This window comes from Falco cherrug, chromosome 4 (genome assembly GCF_023634085.1).
Source record: "Falco cherrug isolate bFalChe1 chromosome 4, bFalChe1.pri, whole genome shotgun sequence".
In the NCBI taxonomy this organism is placed as follows: Eukaryota; Metazoa; Chordata; class Aves; order Falconiformes; family Falconidae; genus Falco; species Falco cherrug.
In genome coordinates this window covers 39,444,025-39,468,951 of record NC_073700.1, presented here as the reverse complement: position 1 = coordinate 39,468,951, position 24,927 = coordinate 39,444,025, and the positions used below count along the sequence as shown (strand labels likewise).

The 24,927-nt window shown below is 50.1% G+C and overlaps 1 protein-coding gene across 4 annotated transcripts in view; it reads right to left on the bottom strand.

Annotated features, from left to right (window-relative positions):
- RHBDF1 (rhomboid 5 homolog 1) overlaps nucleotides 1–22,938 on the bottom strand; it is a 38,131-nt gene extending 15,193 nt beyond the window's left edge. Inside the window, exons 1-5 of one of the 4 annotated variants that reach the window (XM_055707602.1) lie at nucleotides 22,427–22,938; nucleotides 21,696–21,868; nucleotides 6,265–6,406; nucleotides 3,933–4,063; nucleotides 1,245–1,346 (exon numbers count right to left, since the gene is read on the bottom strand). In XM_055707602.1, coding sequence (XP_055563577.1) covers nucleotides 1,245–1,346; nucleotides 3,933–4,063; nucleotides 6,265–6,384 — 353 coding nt within the window. In that variant the 5' untranslated portion in view covers nucleotides 6,385–6,406; nucleotides 21,696–21,868; nucleotides 22,427–22,938. Of the gene's footprint in view, nucleotides 1–1,244; nucleotides 1,347–3,932; nucleotides 4,064–6,264; nucleotides 6,407–21,695; nucleotides 21,869–21,897; nucleotides 22,146–22,426 lie in introns of those variants that run through there. The other 3 variants (XM_055707598.1, XM_055707601.1, XM_055707600.1) reach the window with 3 other exon arrangements.
- Nucleotides 22,939–24,927: the final 1,989 nt, after the last annotated feature.

Sequence of the window (24,927 nt, the reverse complement as noted above, 5' to 3'; positions counted from 1 at the left end):
GGATGACAAGCCCATACAAGGGGCCACTACTCGAAGGGCGAGGACTGTGGGTTGTTTGTGCCCATACGAGCCTGCTGATGAATGGCCCATTGGGCCAACAGCAGTGCCTCAGAGCCCTCTGAAGGTGTGCTCCCGGCTAGCCTGGAAGAACAAGCCACCACCAAGCTCTTTTGCACTGTGAGGGCCACTCCTGAACTGCCAGATACCACTACTGGTCACGGCAGCGTAAAGAGCATTCTGCACTCTAATCATAGTTGAGATAGTCAAGGAGACCCAACTACAGAGTTTAGGGTACCTGGAGCACCCTGGGAACATGCTGAATGCCCCTGTTCAGGTGGGAAGCCCCATCACATCCTACAGACTCCCTGGAGCACTCTAACAAGCAACACACCAACGTCAAAGGTCAGCTCTTGCCCTTCGATCGTGTTGAGCTAACCAGCCCTGAAAGCCCAAGACCAAATGCAAAGTCACCAAAGGTGGACACAGTGCCAGAGTGGCATCTGGCCAAGTGAGGAAGGCAGGACAGGAATGGACTCCTGGGCATTAGGTCCAGACCCTGCCATGAACAAAGTCACATTGTCTGTCTGATTTAAATGTTTACTGAGCTCCAGTCTTGGGGTGGTGGTTGATGGGCCATTGTGCCCTGGACTCCTGGAGTGGCTCATCTCCTTGGTGCTAAGTAAACGAAGACCTCGACCTCAAAAAGAAGACAGTCACATTTGGATTAGAAAAAGTCACGACTTCAACAAGGAAAGAGTGAATGCTCTATTCCATTGACCCGCTTCTGAGCTCTGTCTGGACCAACATGACTAACGTCTGTTCGGTGCTGCTTCCCTTCCTTCCCCTTCTGCCCCAAGGAGGCTTTGGGGCCAACATATGCATATGCCACACATTGCATTGATGCTAGCAAAGGCAGGCTGCACTGTGGCTGCCCTGGGGAGATATTCCAGCTACAGTGAACACCAGGAAGTTGACAGCTTGTTAGGAAAGGAGGGAGTGAGGCTGGTGGGTGGACAGCTTGTTAGTCCATGCTACTTACTGACAGCTGCCTACATATTTAGTAGGAGTGACAATTGTTTTTTGTTAGAAGCACACATGAACTTTCTCACTCCCGCCTGTTTGTAGGCCTCCTGGCCAGCCCTGGGAAGGCAGCGTGGTCCCAGCAACAGCCAGAATCTGTGCGGTTCACAACAGCCCTTGCACACACATGCAGGGGTGGGTTTCACACTCAGTGCTACCAGTACCTGAAAAACGATCGGGGCAGGGACTGCCGCTTTCTCAGGGAACTCCTGCCCACCCGGTGCCCATGAATGGGCAGGGTCTGACTCCTTTCAAACCGTACCTGTCTGCTGCAAAGAAAAGAAAGCTGAAGGGAAGAAGCCTGCAGGGCTGTGGAGAGGAGCATCCAGCATCTCCCCATCTCCTTCCATAGCCACATTGGCAGCAGCTGAGCCACGCTGCACATGACAGCAGCCTCCAGCTGAGAGCGTGACCTAAGAGAAACAATCAGACTCAAGCCACACAGCACCATCTTTGAACCCAGGAGGCTGGTGAATCTTTTTGGTGCATCTGCACCTCTGAGGTATGTCTCCCATTGCTCCTGAAGATACCAGGATACTGCAATCCCCCTCAGCCCCAGACCTCTGTGATCTGCTGCCTTCTGCCCAGACACCCAGCTACATAGCCCACTGGCTGGCTTTGAATACCAGAGTGTGAAACCTGGGAGGTGTCAGCAGGACAAGAAATGAGCTGATTCGATATGGGTGTCTGATGCCACTGGAAGTGTCCTGGGCCTGTTCTGGTTGACCCTGGCAGGATCTTTGCCTGGTGCACTAGTCTATCTGTGCCACATCTGCTGTCTTGCATGGACATCTCAGACACCCCAGGAGACTAGAAGTGGTGTTAGATGCCTGCACTCAGTGAATCACTCCCATGCCATGTTCTGGACCACACAGACTTCACCTTAGGCTCACACTTGATCTGTATCCTCCAAGCCCAAGTTTCCTTGGTACTTTCCAGTCTCCTGTCCTTGTTTCGATCCACTTATTTCATGCTTTTATTGCTGGTGTCATGTCACGTATGCATCTCCTGCAGTTCTGCCCCTTGGAAAGTCCTTCCCACTGCTGCCCCCGCTCTCCTACCCACATTCCACAGCACTCTGTAGAAGTCACCCGCAAGTTGTGAGTCCTCCAGGAGGAAGAGACCTGGCCACCCCCCATGCTGCACAACAGCCTGCACGAGACAACTCAGCACTGCAAAATAGCATTGAACCCCCCATACACACTCTGAGCAGAAGACTCCCAGGACTCAAAACCATTTGTGTATCTCCGGGCTACTCCCTGCAGGACCACATGTACTCCCAGGGTACAAAATGCCTACACAGACCATTTAAGCACAGGCAGGGACGCAGCCACCAACCTGAGCCCCAGCACTTCCATTACAGCCTGGGCAGACAAGAGGAAGACAAGTCATGGGGTCTGTTGGTGCAACAGCCACAGGTGTCTGCCCACCTCCCCCAGTGTTAGGCAGGACATCAGCATCTCCCTTGGTGTCTGGCAGCTTCACCACCACTGTCCAGTGCTCCTTCCTTGCTCACTGTAGCTCCATATGCCTTGTCTGTCTTATAGTGTAGCAGCACTGGGGAAAAATTTGTTCCCTCAGCACCAAACTGGTTCAGTTCCCCAGCTAATCCACCCTACACACAAGCTGCATGTTGTGAGGACCTCTGGGGGAGAAGGTTACCCTCGCCCTCCTGCACAATGCTTCTTGTCAGGGCCTTTGCAGCACCCTCCCAGGGTATTCCCTCATCCTTGACATGCACTTGCCTAACTGTCCTGGCAAGGAGCGGGACAATGGCAGGGAGGTGAGAGAAGAGGCAGTCTAGGTGTGCAAGGACAGCCTCAGGCAGGCCCGGAAGCCACCCACAGCCCTGAAAAGAGCAGACACTGCTTCATGGCTCAGCCCTCCCAACCTTGTAAGAAGCAGGATCACAGATTGCTGCTGTGGGAGAGCTTCACCACCATGGCAGCTGGGGAATGTCTGAGGCAAAGGAAAACAGTGCGTGGGAGGTCAGTCTCTCCCATAGCTGGAAAGTTGCTCCTCTGTGAGTGGGCGAAGCCTAGCTGGCTGAAAGTGCCCCTGACCTGTGGAGCTCCAGGGATGCTCCTGTGATCCAGGCAGGCCTGACACGTTGCCAGGGATACAAGCCAGGCATCTCAGGAGAGCAGCTGGGAGAGCCACTCCCTTTGGACAAACTGGGATAAGCCTTTCCCACAAGGAGGGAAGGAGCATCCAGCTCTGTGGCCATGTCTCAGAGACCCTGTGAGTCATAAGGACAAATGATAACCCCCTATGCAGGCATGGGAGACGAGACCAGAGCAGCCTCTCCCTACTCTCCATCACCCGCCACGGCCATCTCAAGGACCTGCCAATGACTCAATGCTAGGGGCCAAGCTGCTGAGAGCCCTGGCCCACTCAGGATGGGCATCTGCCTCCCCCAGCAATCATATAGTTTCAGATACCGTACCAAAGCAAGGCCAACACACCACATCACACAGTCTCAGCTAAACATCAGGCCCTGAGGCATCCTGTTAGTCAGAAACAGCCAGCTCCCTCTGTCATGGGAGCAGTCAAAATTTGTCTCTAGGTGACAAGAACCATTCGTTGTTCTGATGACCACAATCTGCCTGCCAGGACTTGTCTCCTCACTTACTAAAGATAGGCTATATTGCACCACTGGGCTAATATAGTGGCGACCTATCTGCACCCACCCCTCATTATAGATAACAAGGGAGACAGCCTAATCCTGGTGTGACAGCATGCCACTTAAATGCCAGGCAATGGGACAAGCAGAGGACCATAAATTCACAAATAAAGGATGGCAATGGATGGCAGAATCCACTAAAGCAGGCTCTGTGAACTCAGCATCTCACCTCTTGATGGTCTGGGTGATTGAGGTCTGTCGTTGTAGCACCGGCCTCCTCACTTCATTAGGCAGGGAGGGTACACGGCTGTTGTCAGCGGGCATGCTCACACTTCGCAGAAAGGCCTGCCGTCTCGTTGGCTGCAAGGAAAAGCAGGAGGGCTGTCAGTGTTCTTGGAATGATGCTCTCCAGGGCCAGTCAGGTTGTGAAACGTCTAGTTAGCAATTCAACAGCGGCCCAACACCCCAACAAGTGTGCATGCAGTTGGGCAACAAAATCAGGCTAACAAGGACTGTGTTCATGTTAGCCAGAAATGGCTTTGCAGAACAGAATGGTTAACATCAAGGACACAGCACCTGTGTGTTGCAGTGGGTCTCAGCTCAGACTGGCTCTAGCCTGGCCCATGGACTGATAGCCACTTGTAGATGGAAGTATATTAAACGAGCTCCTGCAACATACCCTCCTGGCTTTTTTCTAGCCACAAGGAACCCAGGTCATGCACTCCTAAACCACTCCACGAGGTGATGAGAAGAACAGTAAGTGAGATTGCTTCATAAGTGACTCTGGATCAGCTCTAAAAGCCTGCGAGAGATGTGGGTGGGTCTGCGCTGTAGCTGCTGCCTGGTGCAGGCTATGCAAGCTGGGAAAGTCACATCAGCTTTGCTCATAACCTAATTGTCTGGACACACTCAGGTCTGAAAGCTCCTGGCATGTCTTGGCTGAATGTCACCTACCAAACATGACAAAGCTCACCGGACCGCTCTCAGCTCATACAACTGCCTCCCCAGGGCTGCTCCAGATTAATTTTTCATCAGCTTGGCAGAGACACCATCTCCCATTTGTAAAATGCAGGCGGAGCAGACTGTCCCTCTGGCAAGTGAAGATCTAATCAACTGTTTCTCTGGTCAGACACTGTCTCCGTCTCAAGACTACTCGCTACTCCAGCCCCTCTAGCCCAGAAAGCTAATAATTTCCACTAATCTTAACGTTTTTGTTATGTTTTATGTGAAAACAATACATAGATACTCAGGTTGTAAGCCAAAGGAGCCCATTACACACTCTTAACTTGACAGCCTGTGCTGCACACACCGGACCTGCAGAGAACCTCTGCCAGCTTCCATCACAAGTACAGAGTGCCTCTGCAGAAGGTGCCCCGCTGGATTTAGAGATTTCACACAAGAGAACATTCATCATAGCCCTAAATAAGTGATTCGGAAGGTTTCAACCTGCATTCCACTTAAAAACACTCCACAGTTAAAACACCGCATTCCACTTCGAATCCCTGCAGACTGAACCCTGATCACTTTCCTTCCAGGGGAAAACCAGGAGCAAGATTTATCTGCCAGAAGCTGTCACATAACTGCTGGAACAGCAAAAAGGCCAGTCTTTGCTATTCCAAGCTCAACATAGGTTTCCTCTTAAGACAAGCTCATCCTCAACTCCCCTCCAGGGAAGCTCTATAACCCTCCATTTCTCTGATGGCTAAACCATTCTTCCACACAAGCAACTGAACCCGGGCACTGCACCCCACCCACGGAGCTGGGCAGTAAGAACCCTCCTCCAGCTCTGCCTTTGGTGCCGGTAGTCTCTGTTCCTGCAATACGGTCACACAAGCAGCCAGCAATCATCCTACCCAGGTCTCACCTGTACATGAGAGTTTTTGCCACCTTGTAGCAGAATTTCCTGTTATTCTTCCTATTGCCAGCACAAATACCTATGTTTTCTCTCAGTTTGCGCAGTTCCTGTTAACCTATCACCCCATCTCTGCTTCACCACTCTTCAATGTTACTTATTTCCCATCCCACATGATTTTCTTATGTTTCTCATGCTGGTAAAAGCATTGTGTTGCCAGTAACTGTTCTTTCTCTGCTGTTACTGATGACAGCCTGTTATTATCTTGGCTGTTCATAAGTCAGATTCATTCCCTGTTCATTTCAGCATGAGGTCCAGCACTTCCAGGGCCTCATGTTTGTCTAGGTGCCCTTCACTCCTCCAGTCCCCTAAGAAATGCTTCTTTGAATACTTCACTCCCATATCCCCCAGCCAGGACACTTTTCACAATCCACACATCCACAAAGTCACATCCACTGATCTGAGCACATCAGCAACCCACTCTCATCCCTCCCACATCCCCTTCAAGGAGGAGTTAATTAGCGATCATAAATTTACTCAACGCCTCTGCCCCTTCTCACATGGCCTCGTGACCTGCCATCACACACTGCCTTTCCCTCAGCCAGGACTGCTGGAGACCATGGGCACAGGCATGCTCTTGGCACAGTGAGGCTCTGCACACCCCCTCCATGGCTCTGCAGACCCTTCCTCCTGCCCCCAGCCTCTATACCTGTACAGGCTGGGGCTCTTCTGGCACCGACACAGGCACCGGCACCGGGATGTCCAGTTTTAACCATGGTGGCTTCTTCCGCTGTAAACTGCTCGTGCTGTCGTGTCGCACCTCCGACATTGTCCCACGTTCGTCCTCAGGCCTAGGAAGAGGGAAGAAATCAGAGTCAGGAGCAGGCAGGCTCATCCCTGACATACATGCCAGCAGGGTCAAGCACAGCACTCTCCTCCAGGCTGTGAATGATGAGAGCCAAGCCCCACATCGAACAACTTCCCAAAGTGCCTTGTGAGGCTTCAGGCATCACAGGTTGTGTCTGCACTGGTCAGCCAGGACCAGACACTCAGAGGACAGAGTGCATTTCTAAGGCCTGCAGGACCTTGAGCCAGGTGCCAGTCACAAGTTTGAGAGTCACCTCCCATTAAGTTTTTTGCTGAGACTACTGTCAGATCCAGGTTCCTTAAGAACCAGCCATGAATTAAATCTTAATGAGATCTGGATCCAGTCCCAACTGAATAAGTAGCTGCAATACCAAAAGCCACTGACCTCCCTCTAAAAACAGTTTGTGACTCACAGGCACCCTTGCCCATCCAAAGCAGCACCAAACTTTCCTACCTAACTACTACTTAGCAATTAGCAAGTGGCCATTTCTCGTTGTTGGTTCTGATCTCTTCTAAATGTAGTCATTTCCCAGAAACACAACATAGTGCACAAAGTAATATAAGTATAGCATCAACATTACAGAACTGGCACTAATCCTGAACTAAGAGTGGTTTTCATACATAAATAATAATGATAAGGTATTTAAATAGAAACCGCTGTGTTACCAAAATTCCAGAGGAACCAGAGTGACTCGCTGTCATCTTGCCCCCTCTACTATACTTCAACTTTCTCTTCCTGTTTAGGTTGCATGCAGTGGGACAGGGACCATGCAACTCCTTCAGGCTGGCAGAGCACCTACTTTACTGTGCACGCTCAGAGAAACAATTAAGAAAATAGATTTAATTGGAGGAATCAGCTCAAATACCTCCACAGGTACTTTCCAACCTAAGTTATTCTACAAGCTCCTAGCACAAATGCAACTGCAAGCTAGCAGTGGGACACATGTGCTGAATGGGACAACAGATTTAATTCCCTCCTAGCTCCCCCGTTGCATTGTCCTAGGCCACACATTCCACAGGGGACAAAAAAAAACAATTAAAAAAAATAATATCAAGAGTCCCAGCCTCTTCTCCCACCATGGTGGACAGATGGAATAAGAATCCAGTTAACTTAGCAGGCACACATGATCTGAAAGGGAGTAGGAGAAAAGCTCTCTGTTCCAATTGAAACTCAGTGCTCTTACAATGTTAACACAGTCAATTTATTTTAAATGCTTAATGAGTGTAATATGCAAGGATTCTTCCTTGGGAGTGGCCAAGTCCTAAGACAGGACCAGAGGCAGAGGGACCTCCATCCTTGGAGACATTCAGCACTCAACTAAATGAAACCCTGAGCAGCCTGAATTATCCCTGCCTTGCACAGTGCCCGAGCCAGACAACCTGCGAAGGTCCCTCCCAACCTGTATTAGGCACCGGTACCCTGAAACACGCGCTGCCTTTCACAGCATTTCCACCATATTCCCACAGCTCACTGCAGCTGCTCTGGAAAGGGAGCTGCACAAGTGGCAAAGCTTACCACTGCAAAAGAAACACGGGGGGGGGGGGGGGGGGGGGGGCGGGGCGGGGCGGGAATAGGTCAACAAAAAGGAGAGGGGGATGATCTGGATTGGGTTAGAAGAGAATCTCATCTAAAAGGAGCTGAAGACCAGCTGCTAGCTCAGTCCTGCAAGCTGGGCTGGCTGCCAGCAGCACCGCGCTCAGCTGAGCTGGAACGACAGATAGGGAGGACTCAGCTGTAGGTGGGTGAAGGTTGGGTTTCAGCAAATACCACAGGCCCCCAAAAGTCTGGGAATTCAAGTACAGACATGCCCTTCATATATGCACCACAGTCCTGTGTGCAGACAGTGCCATACATTAGAGGGACACAATTCCTTCCTTCCCTCCACTCCTAGCCACAGGGGTGACTAAATGCATCTGTTCTAACTTCCTATAAGAAGAAAATAAGAGTATTAGGGGAACTCACGTCTGCTCTTGGTAAGGGTAAATCCACTACAAGACAACTTTCAGTCTTGCATACAAACAGGCAAACTTGCCTTTACGGTGAGGTCAGAAAGCAAAGCAGATTTCTCATACCTGAAAAACTCCCTTGGTGTAATGCAAAGAGCTCCAGCATTTACCCATGAGGATCACGAACACCAGGTCTTCTTGAGATGCTCTAATCAGACAAGCAAAGAGGGACAGAGCCACCAGTCTAGCATGACCAAACACAACCTATTTCATACATGCCCCTCATGATGCAACTTAAGAGCCTCCTTTCTGTGCCTTCAAGGGCAAATGCAGAGCCTCTGAACTAGCAACTCTTCTTTTTCCAGCATCTCTTTAATGAGCAGACATCACTCAGCTTCCTTCCTGTCCACCTACAGAGCTGCCTTTGTGAGCAGGTGCTTTGGGTGTAACGCATACAAGCGTGTAAGGTTTGCAGCTTTATCAAACAGTGAGACCAAGCCAGGATGGTAGTGAATGAAATGTCCAAAAGCTGGCACAACACTGCACTCTGTGAAAGACTTTCAAGTGAAATCTGTTTTCAGTCCCCCTTCCCAAATTGCCACAGACAGGGATGTTCACCTATCCATCACGCTGGCTTCATTGCAACCCTTGCAGACTAGTGCACAGGGATCTTCAGCAGTGTGCACACACGCCACATGCAAGGAAGAGGACAGAGCACGCACACACATGGGGTCAAGCCTGTGGCCTTATCATTATCCCCAAAGTTGACTTGAGTTTGTACGTTAGGCCAAAAGAAGATCTCAAGATGAAATTCACGTAGCTGACAAAGCAATGCACTGCTTTGTCCCAACTTCAGCCATTAAAGAGCTCTGTAAATAGCAAAGCATTAAAATGCATATATAACTGTGTAAGTGTTTAAAAACCAGGTGAGTTTCAAGAGTGACTGCAAACAGAGTACTTGGGAGCAAGTTCTTCTACCAGTTTGACCTTTCTTACTTACTGAAATGTTCGTTTCCCAATAAAAAAGTACAGTGAAGGCAGAGCTGTTTAGCATTCCCAACTACATGTGTGCATTTGGAGCGGCCAAGCCTAAACCTCACAAACACATAAGATGAAACTTGCAGGGCCTGATCCTCTGCACACTGTGGATACACGGCCACAGCACAGGTCAGCCAACTGCCTCTGACTCAGGGCACAAAGACTGGGATTTGGACATAAGAGGCAGGTCTCCAGCAGATTAATGGCGAGACTGAATGTGGATCCAGCCGTATACATAGACATATAGTTTAGCTGTACATAGGTGCATAGCTGCGTACATACATGTACAGCTGGATGGTTGAACAGAGGCTTTGCAAGGCAGGTAACACCCCTAATTTATACCTGGTCCTCACTCAAAAGTGCTGCAGTCACTAATTTCTGTCTCTAAAAGCACATGCTAAGTTTCACACTAACCCCTCGATTATTTTCAGGGGTTAGTATTTCAGGATACAACATCCACATATTTGATTGGGCCAATGGGTTTTGTTTCAGAGTTGACTGCATTGGTACATATTTCATTTGAATGGCCCCATATCCTCAGTCCCAATTTCTCAGTACTGTTCCAACAAGCTTTTTGAAGAGGTCACTGACAGCAGAAGGATAGGAACATACACAGTACAGCCATGCAAGGTCAGGCCTAGCGTCCATCTAAAGGCAGTATCTCATTTCCAACAGAGGATGCCTGGCAATGGGTACAGAGTACAGGATCACTCGACAGTCGTTATCTCCCAGGACAGAGTCATAGCATGTGCTATGAATAACTCGGAGGCTTCTGGTGCCAAAGATGTCTTCGCATTTAATGGTTCTGCATCAATCCAAAGATTTTTCTTCCAGAATTTATCCAACTCATCTTTTAAATCAAGCAAACTTCTGGTATTCGTAACTGCATGTAACAAAGAGCTCCACAGCTGAAACATGTACTGGGTGACAAGCCATCTTCTCCAGTTTGTCTCTAAACCAGCCATTTCCTGTGTTCACTTGATGCCCCATAGTTCTCAGGCCTGGGCTAGAAGAGTGAACAGCTTTTCCTTGTCCTCTTTTCCATGCCAATCCTGACTCTACAGATCTCTTCCATGCCCTTCCTACCATCCTCTCTTCCCACAAGCACAGCAGGATCCACATCCAGCTGCTCAGTCCTTGGACAGGAGCTGTTCCAGACCTCTCACTTGTGGTTTGCAGCACCTCCTAAAGTCCAGAAAATGCTCCACCAACCTTGACATATACTAAATATCTTCACCCTGGGAAGGTGGAAATGTTCATGCTTTCAAGCTTTTGTGACCTGTCATTGGGGCTTGAAACTCAACTTCTGGGAACCGTTAGGATACCAATTCCAAGTGACATCAAGAGAGAAGTCTATTACCAAAATCATGTAAGAGCCATTGGAGACATGGGTAAGGACACTGAAGAGACTGGGAAGAGGTGGAATGGCCCCAATACTTGCCTGGACTTCTCATCCCAGTGCTGGCACAGTTCCAGTCCTGCTGCCACCACCTGCACTGCCCAGTCAGCTCAGAAGCTGTTCCCTCAGCATCACTGAACTGAGGAATCCAGAAACACAAACTCTTCTCCAGCACACAGGTTGATCACCCAGCATTTGTAAATCTAGCTTCTTCCAACTGATCAGCTGCATGTACAACTGCGGTAGCAGTGCAAAAATTATTAATGAAGTCCATTTCAATGCAAATAAACAAACAAAAGAAAAAGGTGGTATATTGCAGATATTCTGGGAAAGTCATTTTCAAAAGCTTCGTGCCAAAGCAAGGTCACAGTACCAGAACAAAAGCCAAATCCACTCTGCTGTGGGTCAGGCTAAGAAAGAGGGAGAGCGCATTAAATTCCAAAGTTGGCACATGATCAAGAAAAGCTGCTTAGTGAAATCCACTGACCCAAACAGAGAAGGAAAAGCCTTGTACAGAAGCCTGAGTATGCTCCTAAAACTGACAGGCATCTCAAATACATTCAGACATTTGCACAGTCATTTCAAGGACAAACCATCCTTCCATTTAAACAGATAACTGAAGCTACTCCCATGCTGATTTTTTTTTCTTCCAAAGTTTCCATTTTACCAGCATTCCCATTTAAAATAAAGCTTTTTTTTCCTTCCAAAAACATACAAAACAAAAAAACAACTTCATTCAACCTTGCCACACAAACACACATCATCTACTTTCTCCAGCAACACTGCTCCCCTCCAGCACAGCGTGTGCACGTAAAAGACACCTGGGCTACTCCATTGCAATCTGATCACCACGCCCCATGGTCAGCCTCCAGCTGTTTTCTTCCACTTTTTAAACTCCCATCACTGTAGCAGCTGTATTTGCCATGCCTGCTCTGCAGAGTCCCAGGCAAGGCCAGTGTACCTGAAGGGGTCTGCCCATGCAGCTGTCTGGCTGAGGCACACGGGTAGGCATCCGGGTGGAGGGACAGCAAAGAAACCGGGATCCTAAATGTGTTCTCCAGGCAGAGTGAGCCAGGGGAGACAGTGGACTGCTGGCTGTGCCTCTCTCTCGAGGAGGATTTCTGCTGGCACAGCAGGGAAAAGGCAGGAAGCCCAAGGAGAAGAGGAGCAGTGGGGTTTCAGTCTTGCGGCTGCCAATAAAACCATCAAGCATGGAACAGACCCAACAAGTTACAAATAATATCTCGAATACCAGGCGCAAGCCAGACCTTTAAAGCAAGCCAGATGGAGGGGCTGAGGGCAGGCAGGGATGAGGAAGAAGGATCAGGCCTGTGACCCTGCACTCTAGAAAAGGCTGTTGAGGGCACAGCAACACCCAGGCTTTAGCTGAGACCACCACCATGTCTCCCCCTAAGAACTACCTCAGAAATGAAACAAGGCCAGCAGCACTGCTCTGCCAGCAGCCCTGTGCAGGGTGCTCTCCTGCTCTCCTGACCCTCACTGCTGAGCTCGGAGGAGATGCCATGAGGCTTTGCAGACCCACAGGCTGCCAAGCAGAAGGTGGGGTCAGAGCAACCCAGGCACCCCTGAGCACAAGCCTGGCAGCAAGCTAGGCAGACACGCTGCCCTTTCAGCCCTGCACAGCAGGGAGCTGGCAGGACTACCATCCCCACGCCCACTGCCCCTCTCACTGCCCTCTCCCATGCACAAGCTCTGTGAGTGATGGTAGGGATTGATACTGCCTAAAACAGCCTGCACCAAATCACACAGGCAATGGTTCCCCTGCCTTCCGCTTGCAAGCAAACCAACCTGACAGCTAGCTGCTGCCCAAAAAGCAGTCTTGCCTTACTCTAGTGAGCCACTTCAAGGTGTTTTACCAGCACAAAACTAACCCTAGTAAATTATTTCCTGTTGATCTGGCATCCTGAAGAGGCTCAATTTCAGATAAGCTCTGTGCAACCTGAGAGAGGAAGGGTAGGACCAGCTTATTCAGTGATAGCTCAGCATGATAGCAGCTGAGCTGAAACATCAAACTACAGCCTGAGCACCTTTGTCCCCCACCTGTGTGAAACAATGTTCCTCCATCCCCAGCCCAGCAGATCAGTGCTCAGGGAAACTGCATTTGCCCCTGCCAGCACGCACACAGCACACTGAGCCCCTGTGCTCTCCTCTGGAGAGGGACCAGACAGGAGGCCTGGGGAACAGCCAACCTCTTATTAAAAGACATAGCTTTCCTGCAGGCCAGTGTGGCACACTGGAAAGACCTGTCCCTACCCAAACTGTCTTTAAACTTCATGTCAAAGCAGAACATGGAAGAATGGATCTGAGGTGCCGAAATCCTTTACGTGGGCTTCAATGGAACAGAGGACTTTGCCTTGTAGAGAGTGAATTAAAAAGCACACAATCTTCCACCTGAGAGTTTTCTTTTCAACCTAGAAAGAGCACGCTTGAGCAGGTGGCCGTAAAACCAGCATGCAAGTAGATCATGGGAAAGCAGCACGCCAGCACCATTGCAGAGCTGCGCCAGCAGGAACCCACCAAGGTGGGGAGCTTGCTATGGAGAAGGTCTTTTAACTTCTGCGGCTACCCAAGCAACCAAAGCAGCGCGGAGGGATCTCACCGTGAACCACTTCATTTAATTAACTGAGAAATACCAGTGGAAACTTCCTGGCTTGGAAGAGGCCAAGCAGACAGGAAACGGGAAGCTACACTAGCAAAAACCCAAGGGTTTGGATTCAATGCAAAGCCTTGTAGAATGATACTGGTATGCAAGAGGCACACCAAGACTGCAAAGCTTCAACTGGGACCCACTGAACTTGGAGAAAGTTCAGCTATATACAGAGCCAGTGGGTTTTAAATACAGGTAATAAAGCATCTGCCACTGAAATCCGAATGTATATGAGTCAACCTCATGAACAGGAGCGCAGATCAGATGTCCCTTTGAGCAACTGATTTTCTTGATTTTCAGAAAAAGCTACAGGTCATGATGGAAATCAATAATAAACAAGTTCCTACTGGAACACCAGCATTAAAACTTTTCAAAGCAGCATCACATGGGACCCGAAAGGTCTCCAGATCTGGCGCCCTTATATAGAAGAGAGAAAAAACAGGGAACTCTGAAAACTCTCTGATTCCCATTAGTCCCCAGATCTGTAGTTCAGCTTCTCCAAATACAGGTTAAAAGATGACCCCCAACTGCAGCCTACAAACAACACTCACACAGGCAATTGACTGATCTTCAAGGTCCTTTTGTTGCAGCAGACAAAAGGCAGAATAGTAACAAGAACACAGAAGCCAACGCTCAAAATTCAAGCTATAAAGATGTCACACCCACTTGAAAGAGATGCAAGACAAGAGAAGAAGCAGTGCCCCCAGCCCTGTGTTGCCCCCCTCCTCGTGCTGGCACAGGCATCCCTGCAGCTGTTGGGTGATCCACACTGGGAACCGACCCACATTAGCTCAGCAAAGAAAACGGTTTGTTCCAGCCCAAGCTCCTTCCCTGATCCAAGTCACCACATGGCTCCACAAACACTTGTGCCAGCAGAAGGAAAGGGGAACAAAAAGAGCAGCTGGAGCCAAACGACTGGACTGCTTCTCAAGGCAGCACAGTTTAAAGCAATCACGAAAACATGGCAAAAAACTCACACTTGCAGCACTGTAGGAAGCTAACAATTATCACAAGGGAGGTGGTGGGTTCTGCATCTCTTGAGGCTTAAAAAATCTTCTGAGAAGTGCCTTCACTGCAGGTGCTGAGTGCAGCAGGAATAAAATACTACTGTATCACCAGAGGCAGAGCGAATTTTTGGTGGGATCAAAACATCCAAACCATCCACAGATTTCTCCAGAGCTGACAGCCAAGCCTCATGCATGGGGAGCTTCCATAGAAGGGTTCCCAAGGGATGAGTTTCCCCTGCTCATCTATGGCCTGTGGCACCCACAAAGCAAATAGGTGGAAAGGAGCCAAGTAGAGCAGACTGGACAGAGGGGCTGTCTTTTCCATCTCCTAAGCATGTGTGACCAGATGACAGAAGCAGGTTCACAGCACTAGCCAGCATGCCTGCACCCCAGAGTCCACACAGGGCCCAGGCAACAAGCGATCAGCATCCAACTCCACCTTCTAGAGTAAACCCAATACAGAACCATCTACAGCCCCTAGATACCAGATACCAGCAAGGGGAACAGTTCGAGTATAAAACATAACAAACAAAGAGGAGGGAGCAGTGGAAATCCTTCTGGAGTACTTTGGCATCTTCATCCTGTTTGTGCCTCTCCATGAACACACCCTGCAGCTTTGCACAGAGAACACCAGCCTGCCACCACATGCAACAGCCACATCTCCAGCAGCCATGTCCCAATACCCTGGTCACAGCACGCCACTTATAGGCTACATCTGGGCACAGATTGATGATGATACCTGCTCATAGCTCCAGTCACAGTATGTCAAACATAGGGTGAGAGAAGCCAGCACTGACCATCACTCCCATTCCTTAGGGAAGCTGGTAGAGTCAGCACTGCCTGGTTCTCAAAAGGAGAGGCTTCCCACCTAGAGATCCATTACAGCTACCAGACAGCTGATGCTTCTCAGCATGCCTGTGCAGGAACCCAAGGATACTACTGGTGGTCCAGTGCCACAGTGACCATAGCCAGAATGGATAACAAGTATAATCACATTAACAACTCAAATATTAACAATTCCAATTATAAACAACTGACTGCCAGCACTGGAAGCGTATCTACAGCAGAATCACTTACACAAGCCTTGTTCTTGCATGCTACTCCAAGGTAGCCACAGCTGCCTGTTGGGTTAGCAGTGCCTGTGCTGAGCTGGCAGAGCCCTTTGCCCTGGGGTCCCCAGCAGCCTCAAAGCACAGCTGGCTCAGTACTCTGCCTGGGTCTACACGTTCTTCAGCTCCTTGTTAACAAAGAAGCAGGAAAGCATGATCACAGAAACTATTTTAGTATGCATTTAACTCATTGCAACAATTAATGGGGCTGCAGAAGACCCTGTTCTGGATTTATTTTCATTACTAGTAAAACAGATGTGCTGTCAAGTACTGGCTGATCCACAAGTACCATGGACACAGTTATTGCTTGAATTATACAGCAAGGTAAGACGCACAAAAATGCTTTTGTCAGCGAAGCCATGACCCCACATAAGAAAACAAAAGACAAAACCAACAAAATCCTGCCACTGTATTTTAACAAAGGTACAATTTTTCACTGGAATTGTGCATTTTAAGTTTTTTCCACCAGCCCTCATATGCATCACAAGTACTGTAAGTGTTCGGGACAAGGAAAGCTAGGAACACAACACTGGTACAACTCTCAAGACAGCAGTAAACACTGGCTCTGGTTGCTTTTGAAATAGCTGCTGCCAGTGCACCCACCTCAAGAGCAATTTTCTTGGTAAAGTAACGCCTCTTAGTGATTACAGCATTGTTTGTTTAGAAAATATGACATCAATAAACAATCAATGGAAAAGCAACTGCCAAAACTAGCAAGTTCCCCTAAAAAGATCACAATACTCCAAACCAAGAATTATGTTAGACCAAAAGCCACCCAACCTCCACGGCAAAAGCTCTCTGTACTAAAGCAGCTAAGAATCACTGTTTGTTGTGCTAAATAAAAACGCCCCATTGGCAAATGAGATCAAAACTGCCACAAATGACAACATTTCCTATGGAAAGTTACATAAAACCATGCTGAATAGCAATCTAAAAAAATCTTAGAGGAAATAACAATAACAAACACTGGAGCCACCAGAAGACGGACTATATTCAGGAAGGATGGAAGCCACAGCATCTGAGCCATTCAAGCCAGCTTTCTTTCCACGTTCCTTTGAAATTCAGAGCATCTTCACTCACCATCACACACCGTTTTTTTCCAACACAACCACAGTTCTGTTCACCTGGATCCAAGTGAGAGGACAAGCCTGCATCCACCAGCAATGCCCACAGCAATGAGGCTCAGTGGAGTTCCTTCAAAGCAACAACTAAATAGCCAAGGACTCAGAGCAGAGCTGGTTCAGCTGGAGCTGCTCTTCCCAAGCATTAGCAGATTTAGCAAGGGACACAGGAGTCTGACTTCTACTCTTGCTAGCACTCGACAGTCAGCCACACACCATCTCCTACTTTGTCTAACTGGACAGCAGTTGCAAGAAGAGCTTAGTCTTGCTCTGCAGGTATGTGTACACATGTGTATGTTCATGTGTGCCCAACACACCAACTAATTTATAACGCAAATAGAAACAATCAAATTCTAACTTTGTTTTAGCAAACCAAATTAAAAAACTAAATGAACCACACTTCTTCAATCTGAGTGAATGGCACGTTCTCTCTCACTGCTCTCCCTGAAATTACAGTCCCAGAGTAGGCAGAGAATAGGAAGGTATGCTCACACTTTCTGGCAAAACAACTCACAGCCTGCTGTCTTCTACAGTTCACTTTAACGCACTGGGCTTTGAATTTGACAGAGAAAAGTACCTCCCATGTGCTGCCTGCAACAGGGCAATAACTCCTGAAATACGGAAACTCTAGTCATCAATGCAGCTGCCTGAGCCCTCAAGATTTTAAAATTCAAGCTGTTATAACTTTCACTGAGTCAAAGCCAAGTAAGCGTTGGACCTGTAGAACAGTGAAAGCAGCATCCTGCACAGCTTCAGGATGACCTCATACAGATTGTTCCTTTTTAAAGAAAAAAAAACACACCTTCAAAGTAGGGATTGCTGCTGACCAGCAGAGCAAGGGGCTGTCTCTCAGCAATGTGGAAACAGGAAGGGGAGGAGGCGGCAAAGGTAGGCTTTCCAGAAAAGGCAAGATCAGGCATGTCTTGATATCTCTTCTCCCCTTGGGAAGGCTGTACTGTGCCAGGGAAGTGTTTTGTAATGATACTTCTTAGTTCACTGAGAAGAAATTACATTTCCTTTAATAATCGCTGTGTTTTAGAGATGCTCTGATTACTAGGGCAAGGTCTATTTGTTGCTAAAGGCCCCAGAATTTGAGAATTTGAGTATCCACTGCTCAGGTCTACATCACAATAGTTCTAATGCTTCCAATGGTATGCAAAAAATAGCTTTAATTATATTTGAAACAAATGGTTCATCTACATAGTTGAAGAGTGCACCCAAAGCAAATTTCAGCAAGAACAAGCCTTATGTCAATCTGACATTTGCTGTCTCTGCAGCAAACAGAGCACACAACCAATGGAACTCGCACTCAGTAGCTTTAGGAGATTTAAGTTAACCTTAACATGAAGAGTAAGCTCTCCGCCTTCACCAAGTAGCAAATCGCCACCGTTTGTTATTCAGAAGGATTGACCATACTTTGGGTGATTTATTCAAAAACTCAGCTACTCATTTGCTCATTGTGACATCCCAACACACATTAAAAAAAAACAAAAACACACTTCCTCGTTCCTACTGCAGTATGGACTGAAAACAGCAAGTATGAGACATGGGATCTTAAGTGGGCTTCAACTACTCCTGTATGGCAGCTAGATGAGCAGGACCAAAAAAAGGAGCAAGCGATCAGAAACCCCTGAAGTTCAGCTAACAGGGACATGACAATGGGCAATCTCAGCACAGACACAATTTCCACTGCTCCCTGTGGAAATGCCATTCTCACAGGGTTGCCCCTAGACCTTCCCAAAGGCACAGTCAAGCCAGCCTGTGAAAGCAGAGTGGTTGGCAGGCAAGTCTTTCCCACCCCATGCTGTATTGGAGTGAGGGCCTCTATGACTTCGAGAAAGCAGGCCTGGGTGGCAAGAGCACACATCACACACCAAATCAGTTTGGGGTTCTTCAAGGACACAGAAAGAGCTGCCAGCATGACAATGGGAAATGCTGTCTAACAGATTCATTTCCCTCCAAGGTTAATTCTTGCCTGTTGCCTCCCTGATCCCTTGGGACTAATATCTGCAGGACTAGGATTGTCCTTTTTAAATATTTTTCTGTCACTTGTATGGTGGGTGCTGACCTCAGAGGGGAAATCACTGGACACTAGTGGAGTAAGCAACAGGTCCTCATGTTCATTCAGTTCAACTGGTTTGTCTGCTGGTTCTGAACAAGGCAAAAAATAAGCAAACCAAAAGATAAAAAAAAAAAAAACCAACCAAAACAACAAACCACAAAGATTAAAAAAAAACCACCACTGAGAAGACCACTACCCACATGACCCTGAACAGCAGGGCTTCCCCTCCTTTGAAGAAAGAAACCATCTTCACTCTATTTTCCAGCGGCATTGGGACATTTTACCCACAACACAAGTCCCACTAAATTCAGGCTACAGCACACATTGAGACATTGTCACACTCTCAGCAGAGAGGATCCAACACACTTCTCTGAGCAGGCAGACAAGACATGCGTTCTGTGGGTTACTTAAAACTACAACAGGTACATACCCAGCATCAGGGAGGCAACCTTACAATAAACCGGGTGGGATCTGCACATTTCATGTCCATTTCATTCCAACTAGATGACAATAAAGTTAGACCTGGAGCCCAGCACCTCTTCAGCTGAAAAGACAGGATACTAATCCACATCTCAGTTCAGGGAAAATGTTTAGGAAGGAACCCATCCTTGAGTTTTAAGTGTTTCTACCAAAATGGGTCATATACCAGCAACAGGCAGGTGGCTGCAGGAACAGCAATTAAAAGAAGTGTCACACTGGGTCACAATTAATGCTGGAACCTCCAAGAAGAGCACATGGTCTTCATGGGATGCCAAAGCATCCAGGGAAAACTAAGGAAGAAAGGGAAAACTAAGGAAGAAAGGGAACAACCACAAGGGAAGAATCCTCTCAAAGATCGTTCTGCTAGAGATACAGAGAAACACCAGGATCTTCAGCTCACAGCCAGTCTCACTCAGTGGGCAGCATCCCCAGCAGCACACGGAGTGCTCTGCCAGCCTTTTTGCTGGATACACTGAACGGAAGAGGAAAAACTGGGATTCCTGGTCATGTTTCCCACCTCAGGCCTTCAGCACTAACCAGGCTGTGTTTGCACTGCAGAGAGATCTGACACACTGAATGGAATTAAATCTTTACTAATTATATCTGAGCATGTGGGCTTTGTGCCCAGAATCAACTGTCCTATCATGCCACACTCAGCAGACCCTGCCTCTTTCAGGGCAACGTGCTGGGACTTGCTGACTACTCTCCGGGTCTGGATTCCAGAAGAACAGGACTGATGACCCCAAAAGGAATTCCTATTCCTGCCTCACGACCTCGCTCAGTTGCAGGCTCACTGCAGTCCCCACCACAAAAATTAAATCAGCCATCTGCCAAGTCCAGTGACAAGGCACTGACCCTCTCCGAGGGACATAACTCCTGACTGAGGTGACACGTCAGGGCCATGCGCTCTCAGCACCAAGCCACAGGAAGGACGAGCTCACTAGAGAAGAGGTGCCTGCTCTGCTCTGCAGGCAAGCAGCACTCTTCACATCCAAAGCTCATCACCCTGGCTGAAGCCTACCCAGGCACAGAGCAAGACATTCCTGAGACTGGGGCCAGCCCATGGCTTTCCCCAGAACCTGAAAAGCCAGTTTGTAGGAGATCTCTTGCAACTGTATGGCTTAAAAAAAAAAAAAAAAAAAAAAAAAAAAAAGCCTGTCATGGGAAGTCCCAGAGCAGAACTAGTTTTGTGGGAGTTGCTTTTACGCTGCGCTGCATTCACCTCCTTTCATGGGAACACACACAATCAGGCACACCACTGACAGATGACCACGCATGAGAGCCGCTTGCCTTCCAGGGGGGCTCAGGACCGATGAGCACAGAAACCACAACAAAGCTGGGGACCTGTTCCAAATCCACAGCACCTCTCGGGAGGCTGGCAGGGTCCCAGCTCAGGAATGGCACCAAACTCCCCAAGAATCCGCACACAGACAGTGGAGACCTGGGCTGCCCAGCAGTAGCCACGAGGATCTAAGGACACAAGAGGGATGCAGCAGGAGAGGGGGATGATAGCAGTTATTAGAGCAACAGAGGGTTAAAAAAAAAAAAAGTAGACAAGCTTTCAGGTACACAGGGCCTTTCATAAAGTCCTTTTAACAATGAAAACTTCAAGGAAGTATCTGAAAGCTTATCTGTTTCTTCTAACTATATTAACCAATCTAACACAAGTTATCACCTCCTCTTGCAAAACCTGCACCACCAAGACAGAAGAGCTGGAGAGCAACATATATCCACACACTGGAATGGAAATCCCATTCTCCTTCCAAGGGTCAGCTCCCCAGCTGGCCTCAAGCCAGCCCTTTTTACCGCTGTGGTCATGGCACAAAGGCAGCTACTTGTCTATGCCGGTCTGTCAGCATTACTGCAGTTAACACCCTGCGCTCCTTCCTCGTCCCATGCTTCATTCAGAAGCGCCTACAACTTTGCTGCCTTGTCCCTTCCCGTTACGTGCGACTATTTTTTCCTTTACTGCAGAATACACAGCTTTCTTCCCAGAGGAAATCAGCAGCTATGGGGACAAAAACAGGAAGAAAGGAAACAACTTCCTGCTCACTCCAAGACCCGGCCTGGAGGCATCCCTGACCAACACCGAGCACCCCTCCAAGCCAACCTGGCAAGAGAACCAGCAGCCAGAACCATGCCCGTGCACAAGGACAAGCACCAGGCACAAGTCATCTGTGTTGCCGCTCGCCTCTCCCGAGTTACAGGGGAGAAAAGCACAAGCTGCAACGTGCACAAGGGGCTTTTTGGCCACAGCGGGGCTAGCGATGGAGGGGAAGGACAGGTCGCTCTCTGAGGAGCCTGAAGGGACTCAGCACCAAGGATGCAATCCTGCAACAACCTTACTCAGGCTCCAGTTGGGCTGCTGTGATCCTCTGCTTCGTGCCAGCAGCGCGTAGTGTGAAAAGTCAGTTGAGGGACTCGGTCCTGAGGAAAACTAACCTTTACGTGTAAAAAGCAGTATGTTTTCCACAAAGTGGCTGCCGAAACAGCGGTGACAGCATCAGGGGAAGGGCGGGTGGCAAACGTGTGGGAAGAGATGGGGGCGGAGGGGCCATTTCTGCTCCAGCGCGGACTTGGATCAGCTGAAACACGCCATGACCACGCACCTTCACCTACGGCCGAAAGCACCAGGGTCACCAACCTCCCGATGTCCAGAAATCCACGGTCAAAGCTGTGAAACCCCGGTTCTCCTCACAGATCCTCTCCACAGATCCAAACGCTGCTACTTCCAGCTGTCACTGACAGGGCCGGGCTCTCCACCTGAGGTACCGGGAGGCGAGCAAGGGCTGCCCCAGCCCGCGCTTTACCTCACGACGGTGGGCGGGCGGGGGGGGGGGGGCGGGGGGCATTTTCTCAGGGCTGACAGGGGTCGGCGCCGTCACCTCAGGACATCGGGCTCAGCCCCGCGCTCCGCCGAGGGCCGTTCCCTGCCCGGCTGAGGCGGCGCGATCCGCGCCGCCTCAGCCGGGCAGGGAGCGGCCCTCGGCGGAGCGCGGGGCTGCCCCTCACGGCCGCGCCGCCAGCAGGGGGCTGCCGAGCCGCGGCTGAGGCGGCCGGGCCGCGGGACGGGACGGAGCCCGCAACTCACGTGTGCGCCGAACCCCGGGAGCACCCCCGCCTCGACCCCCACCCACACATACACACCCACACCCCTCAGCCCCGGGACTCACCGTAAAGGCGGGTGGAACGCAGCGGCGAAGCGCCGCTCGGGTCGGGCCGCCCCCCAGTGCGGTTTAAGGGACCGGCTCCGCCGAGCTCGGCCCGCGGAGGGCGCGGAGACTCCTCCCCCGTGCCAGGGGCCGGCCGGCCGGGCACGCCATTCACAGCCGCGGCATGCAAATGGGAGACGGGAACCGAGCGGCGTTCGGCGGCCTGAGTCCCGCCGGGGAAGTGCCAGCGCCCGGGGCCGCGGGACGACGCATAGCGCCGCGCCGCCGCCCTGACTCACGGTGCAGGAATGCGCCGCGCCGGGCGGAAGCCACCGGCCCGCCCGCGGCCCCCGCAGCCCCGGCGTGGAGCCCCCGCCTCCACCGCCGGCGTTTTGGGGGTCGGCTTCACGGGTGGCCAGCGCTCCCTGGGGGCTGCAACCGCCCACCCCCGGCCGAGCTGGGGGTGCAGCTCCAGGTCCCGTTAGTCCCGGGCTGCTGGAAGCTGCGTTTCCCCGCAGCGCCCGGCTGCGAGAGCAGGCAGAGCCGGGGGGAGCCCCGGGGGGGAGCCAAGCTCGGCACGATGGGACACAGAGGGGCCGGGCACAGCCAACTGCCAGGGCCCTGCTGGGCCTGCCCCGGCCCCGCTGCCGCCCTCGGCGCCGGGGCTCTCGCAGGGATGGCACACAGCTGCTGGCGCTGGCCTGGGTTGCTCCCAGTTACCTTCTCGCTCTGTCACTGTACTTTACCTGCTTTGCCTCATTCCCCTCCCCATGCTTAGCCCTGTGTTTCCCATCAAGTTCTTCACACCTCCTCCAGCCATGTGGTTAGCGTATCATCCCTTCCCTAAACTGCTTCTTTCCTCCCAGCTTCAACATTTTCCCCTTCTGGCTGGCATCCTCCCACCCCAATTGCTCAGCTGTCCTTGCCTTTGTCCTGGGATTGTTGCCGAAGATTTCTCCATCCCTCCTCTCCAGAGCGTTGGTCAGCATGTATCATTCACACAGAGGTTTGCTAGAGCTCCAGCAAGGCCTGCAGCATGCAGGTCCCTGACCCACAGCTGTAGATGCTTTTGATATTAGTAAGAACCGGGGTGGTAGGGGGGGTGTGTGTATACCTTGCCATCTCACCGTGTCTTCCCTGCCAACCCGCAATCGAGACAAGCGGGAAACCTGTTGCTGGGGCCAGTGCTCCCCACGAAGGCTGAGCTCATCGGTACCACACCCACCCCTGCACGTGCCCGTGCACAGCAACGGCAACCACACGTCGAAGGCAGCCCCCCAGAGAGCCCTGCTAACTGCATTGCATCTCATTAGCTAATGAGCAAATGCAGATCGGCCTCAGCTAGTCCTGGCTGAGGTGGAGACCAAATTGCACACAGAACCCCAACTGTCCGCAAAGCTTAACAGGCACAAATTATTTTCAGATGTTTCTACCACATAAACAAGGAAAAGTGTCCAGTAACGTAACAGAGCAGAGATGAAATCACAGGGCCCTTCAGCATCTCCCAGGAGGAGCACTCTGGGGCCAGAGTGTGACTCTGACCCGCCCCGTGCTCGCTCAGCCTCCTGCCAACAGTACGTGCATTTTGCAAGACAAACAAAGCTCTGTCACTGAAACATGATTTCTTGCTCCTGTATGACACTCTTGCAGACAGCACTGCTGACCCCATCCCACAAGCTCTCGTTTCCCCAGTGCTTCCCTGCCCAGCCCACAGGTCTGTGGGGTAGGATTCTTTTACCCAACTGCAGGCATCTCCACTTAGTCGGGTAAAATCTACCCTCTTGGTCAAGAATACGCCCTCCTTGCTCCCAGTGCCACACAGGAGGGTGTTTCTCCTTCAGTGCATGGAGTCTTATCAGACTATACATGGATAAGGTTAAGTTAAGGCCAGCTTCTCGCTGATGCTCTCTTGAGCACAAGCTGGTGCACAACAGCAGTTTGGTGTTGAGGACCCACCAGTCCTGGTCCAGAGTAGGTCATCCAGCCCAACAACCTTGTTTATTTTTTCCCTCACGAATGCTTGCAGGGAGTACTTCTGTTTGAAATGCAGCCTCTGAGGGCCAGCTGAAGGAGAGCTCTCTTCTGGTGCTTGTTATGTTTAACATGAACATGTGATTACATGAATTTGCTTCGTTCTTCTCTGCTGGAAACTGGAATTTCCTCCCTTCTACTTGAAACCCATGTGAACCTGTGATCTTGCCACAAGACATGGTTAAGACCCAGTGAAATAGATACCCATCAGCCTGTGAGGTGCAGGACTTCTACTGCTGCAGCTCACTTTAAACTTCTTCAAAGCCAGGTGAGCCACACACCTGCCCACTTACAGTCAGGCACTGGTGGGTCTGCACCAGCTGGGAGCGGTGTGAAACAGCCCATGGGTACCTCACACGTTTGTTCAATACCTCGCCTTCACCAGCACACCGCGGTTCTCCCCGCTGCATGCAGATTTGTATGCAATGCTCCTTGTATGCAATGATCCTGTGTCATCAAGCATTAAATTGGGCTGCACTGTATATTGATTA